Consider the following 7184-nt stretch of genomic DNA (forward strand, 5'->3'; position numbering starts at 1 on the left):
ATCTCAAGCGGGCCAGACCAGTAAAATCACAGCATAATAACCGATAAATAATGACAACTCCAAATTTTTTCTTTGTTTTAGTGCAAAAAACTATGTTCTGTGTTTATATATTGTTTCAGTATGTAAAGTAATCTGCAAGAAAAATGGCTAAAAAGTACTCTTAAAAAAGACATACAAGGAAGAGTGGGACAAAATGACTAAATTAAGAAAGCAAAATCACAATTGCAGTTTCGATTTTCAGCATCAACATCGTTTTAAATATACTAATGCTCTCCATGGTGCTGAAATGAACCCCTTCACTACATATTTGCTTCTTTTATCATTTCTAAACATCTCTTTAGAATAAAATTACGTTTGGAGACGTTACATCAAATAATGATGGCATGCAAACGCACATGATTGTTTCGAGTCTTTCTCAATGACAAATCACCATTGTGATCACTGACGAATCAACGTGTTTGTGTTTTTTTTTCTCCCCCCTCCGTCCAGAACCGAAGCAGCCTTCCGGGACGCAGCTGCAGCCTGTATCAGCCTGTGTCAGGGCTTTGCGCTGCGCTGCTGCATTTTCATTTCGTCCAGCGGACAAAAACCGACTGCGAGCTCCAACCTCGGATCTCTTACACTGATGTCTAAGAGGCAACATGACATCTCCTAAGCAGTGGCTGCTGGTCGGGTTTGCGCTTCTGTGCATTTGTGGATCCGTTGAATCGAAAAGGAATTTCAAATGCCCTTCAGGATGCTCCTGCTCCAAGGAGACCATCATCTGCGTCGGTACCTCACAGATCCCCAGGACTATACCGAATGAGATCAACTCCCTGTAAGTACACAGTTACCCACCCAGAGAGGGTTAGTGCTTCAGTGGATCCTCCAGTAAACACCTCGTGCTGCATCCAGCTCACTACCTATTATGTGCAGACTTGGCACCCGGTGTGTCTGGTACAGAGTGTTAAGATGTCCTTTATGTGTTTCCCCCCAACAGAAGCATGGTCAATGGATCCATTGCAGAAATCACAGAGGGGATGTTTTCACTGATGCCTTCTCTTCAGCTGTTGTAAGCGGCTTTAGTCTCTCAGATTCAATGATGCAAACTTTTTCTGTTAATTTGGAGTTTGAAAACAAGCAAAAGTGCTGAAGAGGAGAGTTTAAATCTTCAGCTTACTCAGTTGATAAGGTTTGTTTTTCTGTTGCAGACTTCTAAATGCAAATTCTCTGACCACAATCAAAGACGATGCCTTCTCTGGTCTGCCTCATCTAGAGTATCTGTGAGTATTACTATGCAGACAAACTGCTTTTTACATTAAACATCTTAAATATCGTTATATAATTACTGCAAATAAAAATAGATGCATCTCCAACCCTAATCTAAGTCATCTCAGTCACAAGACCCGTTCAGTTAATCCTACATCTCCAACCAGTGGGCTAAAAATAAAAATAATAAATACATGTATGCATATGTGACATTTACCAACACGTGTATTATTCATGGAACAGATTCATTGAGGGGAACAAGATTGAAACAGTCACCAAAAATGCCTTTCGCGGCCTACGAGGTTTGACTCATCTGTAAGTCTGCTCTCCTTCTCTCAACCAATCAGAAACAACTTTTACACCTTATATTTACACTCTACAGCACCGTCATTACAGAGAAAAACTGACGCTGCACCTTGATAAAAAGGCTGAGAGCAGACAGAAATGTGTTTTTCTGTTTTCTCCCCGTGTGTCTGCTTCAGCTCCCTTGCAAATAACAAGATGAGGTTTCTGCCAAGAGATCTCTTTTTTGACTTGGATTCGTTGCTGGAACTGTGAGTAAGCAGTTGTGGTGTCAGCAGTGTGTGTGTGTGTGTGTGTGTATCTACTTTTTACATACTGCATTCCAAAGTGATGCTGACTCAGGCCTCACTTTGTGTTTGGCATTAAATCTCCCAAGAATAGTATGAAATATAAATCTATAAATCTATCTATCTATCTATCTATCTATCTATCTATCTATCTATCTATCTATCTATCTATCTATCTATCTATCTATCTATCTATCTATCTATCTATCTATCTATCTATCTATCTATCTATCTATCTATCTATCTATCTATCTATCTATCTTCAGGGATCTGCGGGGCAACTCTTTCCAGTGCAGTTGTGAGAACAAGTGGCTGATGACGTGGCTGAAAAACACAAATGCCACAGTGTCAGATGTCTTCTGCGCCGGCCCCAATGACATGAAGGGCAAGCGGCTCAATGACCTTCCTATTCCGCCAGGCGAATGTATTTCTACAGGTAAAACCGCCGGTGCAGCCTCAAAGGCGTTTCTGAACAGTCAAGCACGCAGCTAAAATTGTCATGTTAAACAAAGTAAATCGATAAGGACAGGAAAAAAGAAATCAATGAAACTGTTGAATAATTAAATGTGATGCTGCCATGTTCGACTGTGTGCTTCAAACCAAACACACTCAAGGTCTGCTCATGTGTTTGTCTCTGAAAACATATTTACATATGGACACGCATCTTCATACAGCTGAGCTAAGAAACAGGACTAAGAGTCTGCAGCTGTGTATGCACAGCTACGTGCAATGTAAGCATGCTTACATGCTAAAATAAAGTAAACATACACCCTGCTATAAATCAGTATGTTAGAAATAGATTTTTGTTAGAGCTTTTGTGGGAGCTGTCATCATTAGTTTCAGTCCTTATTTCATAAACAGTGTAACCTTTATCGGTGTAAATGTGGACAGACAAGCACGACTCTAAATTGACATAATCATATTATGGCAAATCGCAATATGAGACCAGAGCAAAGCAAAGAGTATTAAATGCAAAGTGTAACTGATACCAAAAGCTAAATATGATCATCTTGACTCTTCACAGCTAAAGCTGTTTACCGAACAGAAAATGTAATTTAAGTCTAAAATGCTTTCCCTTTATCAGTAAACCAGCAGTTTCTGTTTTTGTCTGCATCTTACAGACTTTGTGCGTCATCAGTCCATTCCCATTCAGTCCATGTCAGCAGACATCTTCTCCTTTAAAGAGGACATCTACGTGGCGATGGCCGCCCCCAACACCAACAGCTGCGTGGTCATGGAGTGGGATCACATCGAAATGAATTTCAGGAAGTTTGATAACATAACAGGTTTGATAACACCCATCCTATTTTTTTTTTAAAGATAGGGCTAGTGATTTTCTACTTTCTTCCCCTGGTTGCCAAGAAATCCTATTAGACTAGAAGACATGTCTTTGCCAGCATATCCAAAATCCAATATAACTTATTCCTGTGTGCCTATGGGCATTAGAACTATTAGAAATACACAAATGAGCCGCAGTGTTGTATTGACTGACATGTTACTTTATTATAATAATGATTGTCACTAGTTTATTTTGAGTCAGCGCTATCTTGATCCTGTAAATTCTCAGAAGTAAATGCACCAAATGCATATTTATCCTCGGTTCCCCACTGTCCCAACAAATACATTATTCAGCTCTTTTAGGAAATAACGTTTTAAAAAATGAATGAATATGTTCGTAGCTACTATTAAAAGATTTATGTATTCAGCAAGCACAAAGGGCTAAGTGCTATGGAGAGGTGGTGGTTGAAAAAAATGACTGACAGAGTTATTGTTGGTTTTGGTCTTTTCATATTTGGTGATGAAAACTAAAAATTTAAAACAATCAGCAATATCCTGTAATCTAAACAATGCAATTCATTTTTTTTAAACATAAAATAAATTTTTAGCCTGAGTTAATCATTGAGCCAATATTTAACTTTATGTAACGTGTTGCCACTGATGACTTCTTTCCTCACAGGGAAATCTGTTGTTGGATGCAAGTCAGTGCTGGTTGAAAACCACGTATTGATAATTGTCACTCAGCTTTTTGGCGGCTCCCACATTTACAAGTTTGATGATCAACAAAACAAATTCACCAAGTTTCAAACTATTGAGGTGTTCAACATCTCGAAGCCAAATGATATTGAGGTCTTTGAGATGGAAGGTGATTGGTATTTTGTGATCGTGGACAGCTCCAAGGCGGGACTGTCCACTCTCTACAAGTGGACTGACCAACCGGATCGCAATGAGACTGGTTTCTACTCCTACCAGTTCCTCCATGAATGGTTCCGGGACACAGATGCTGAGTTTGTGGAGGTGGACGGAAAGTCTCACCTCATCTTAGCCAGTCGCTCTCAGCCGCCTGTCATCTACCTGTGGAACAAGAGCACAATGAAGTTCATACTTCACGGCGAAATCCCAAATGTGGATGATGTGGTGGCGATCAAAGCCTTTCGGGTGGAGGGTGAGATGTACCTGGCCATGACTTGCTACATCGGTGACTCCAAAGTCCTCAAGTGGACCAGTAAGCAGTTCACTGAGGTGCAGCCTCTTCCCTCCCGAGGAGCCATGATCCTCCAGCCCTTCACCTTCGCAGACAGACACTATCTGGCTCTTGGCAGTGATTATTCCTTCACACAGATCTACCTCTGGGACGGGGAGACAAAAACATTTCACAAGTTCAAGGACATCTATGTGCAGTCACCTCGCTCATTCACTGTAGTGACCACTGACCGGAGGAGTTTCATCTTCTCCTCCAGCTTCAAGGGCAAATCAATGGTTTTCGAGCATATATTTGTAGACTTAAGCTTGTAATACTAAACAGAATCTCTACTGATAGACAATATGTGTTGGTCACCCAGATCGATAATGTGTGTATGCTATAAAGGAGTCTCAGATGCTGTATATTTTCCTTATGCAACTAGATATAACCTTCTTGGTTTGAGACAAAAGTTTGTTGCCAAGTTTCTGCAAGGTTTATGCATTTCTAGCAAATCTGCAAATATGATCAATGTTAGACCACAAGTAGTTTATTTTAAGCTGAAGGTTGACAGAAATATAGAACATTTGCAACCTTTGAAATGAAACCGCATGAAGATGATTTTATGACAAACTAGACATATCCTTAAAAGGCCTTGGCTTTTATTGTAATTCTATCAAACAAAGAGGTAGGGAGTGTCCATTGGCATATCCATTAAAGATTTTACAAATTAAAAGCCTTATTTAATGCTTAAATATATGATTCGTTTTGATGCACCAGTGAACTTGATGCAAATTTAGTGGTTCCTATTGCCTCAAAGAAAGAAAGAAAATCTGAAATGCTATTCAGTCCATGGTCCCTCACCACTCTACATTGAACAAAACTTAACAAAAAACTTATTTTAGTGACTTCTCAAGGTGTCAGTCAGCTCAAACTATACTTAGAATAATGTATTGTCTGAACAGGGCTAAAGCTGCACTTAAGGACAGGGTGAATAACGCGCTGAAATGTGATAATCGTTTAAAAACAGGGACAACAATGCACACTTTTTCACCCTTTGCCTGAAAGCGTACCTGGAAATTCATCATAGAGCTGTATGCACGAAATTTTGCAGAAGTAATAGTGAGAGAAAATGAAAAAAAGGGAGCTCAAACCTTTCTTACTCACTTACTGTTATATCACACCTCGTGTTCTGGCTTAACTGTTGGTTTGTCGGTTTCAGAAAATTCCAAAAACTGTCGCATGTAGCCCAGTAAATTGGATATTGGAAGATTGTGTGTGGAGTAAGTTTCTGTCAAACTGTCAAACTGCTCTGCTCAAAACTCTTGAGGTGAAGCAATTAGTTTGAAAGAGCGGAAGCATCGTCAGAGCAGCCAGCAGAAATTTTGAAGCCATCTAATCCCACTAATTGCTATGACTGATTATTTAAAAATGCATGACCCGGAGGTTTTCTTCTTTACCAAAAATACAGCAAAATGTATCAGATAAAAATGATGAGCTTAAAGACTAACAACACATTTATAACAAGCTACCGTAAGATTTATGCTACTGAGTGCCTCATTAATAGCAAAATAGGATGTTATAATTTACTCCTGACTCCTATGCAAAATGTGTAATACTAGGTGTTGGTCCTGAATTACAATCACAAGGTGAGTCGTGTACTGCTATAATATAACTTGGAATGCTTTTTAGGAGACATTTTCATTAAGCCACAATGTGTGCTCTTTTCTTTACTGATCTTTTTGATATTTTCCATCTATTGTACAGATTTATTTATAGATTTATTTTCACACATAACAATGCCATGTTATGCCAGTTAGGCCATGGTCTGTGTAGACTGTCAATTAGATGAAACATATGCTAACTAGTGGAAGCAATATTGTTTTGTTAGCTTTTCAGATTTCTTGGACAAAAAATATTATAATCTTTCCATCTATGCTGATGTTCTACATAGCGATGATGTATATTTCCACTCTATTACCCTAAAGCAATGACGAGGAACTGATCTTTTACACATCAACAACCTATATGTAAAAACAGGTTTGTGGAAATGCATTAAAGAACATTTAACCAAATGTATTGTAATCAATTCTGCGTCACTCTGTCCTCCGCTGTTAGCAGATCTACAGACAGTGAAATGTGGCCATAAAGCAAAGACAAAGTGCCTCAGACAGCATGTTTGAAATTGATAGTCCTGTCAGTGTGTGGTGTCTGAGGCAGCATTTTATTTCAACTGCAACACAAGACAAAAGGCAAAAGCAAATGGTTTATATCAGAGAACAAGAATAGAGGAAAAATGTTTGCCTTGTGTTTGCTATTTAGTCTAAATAGAAAATATAAACGGTAGCCCATACACAGAGAGCATTAATATAATCTGCTACTATTTTCATTTAATGTTGAGGGGTGATTTGACTAACAACACTTTAAATGTGTCTCCCCACAATGCACAACTGTGCTTTTGGTGATAAATCAAGATAATGAAACAGCCACATACAGAATATCCCGTAATACATGCCAACACAATAATAGACAAGAGCATTTTTTCATTCCCCTTAATGTTACGATGCATGATGCTTTGCACAGTGTATTTTATACAATGCACAAAGGGTCACATCAGGTAGAAAAAAAACGGTGATTTTTTTGTTAATTACCTATACTGTAGAAATTACAAACAGGATAAGAAGTCAAATGGCTGCTATAAAATCAATGATGAAAGATCACAGTTATTTCTGATGTTCACAACTGCAGTTTCATTAATTGTTATTGTTAAATATGTCATAGCATGAAATCTGATTTGAATTTTAGCATCAGCTGAAACCACAATCTTTAAAATACAACAATAGATCAACTTCCTATTTTCATAAAATTAGCTTAACCTGTTGATATAA

At 38.5% G+C, this 7184-nt stretch overlaps 1 protein-coding gene across 1 annotated transcript; it reads left to right on the forward strand.

Moving 5' to 3' along the window:
* Positions 1–495: 495 nt before the first annotated feature.
* LOC111575327 (leucine-rich repeat LGI family member 2-like) lies at positions 496–6371 on the forward strand. Its single transcript, XM_023280371.3, has 8 exons — positions 496–817; positions 980–1051; positions 1191–1262; positions 1492–1563; positions 1731–1802; positions 2105–2274; positions 2960–3124; positions 3796–6371. The coding sequence occupies exons 1-8, from the start codon at positions 642–644 to the stop codon at positions 4629–4631; spliced, it is 1635 nt and encodes a 544-aa protein (XP_023136139.1). The 5' UTR covers positions 496–641; the 3' UTR covers positions 4632–6371.
* The last annotated feature ends 813 nt before the right edge of the window (positions 6372–7184 follow it).

The sequence above is a fragment of the Amphiprion ocellaris genome, chromosome 4, assembly GCF_022539595.1.
Source record: "Amphiprion ocellaris isolate individual 3 ecotype Okinawa chromosome 4, ASM2253959v1, whole genome shotgun sequence".
In the NCBI taxonomy this organism is placed as follows: Eukaryota; Metazoa; Chordata; class Actinopteri; family Pomacentridae; genus Amphiprion; species Amphiprion ocellaris.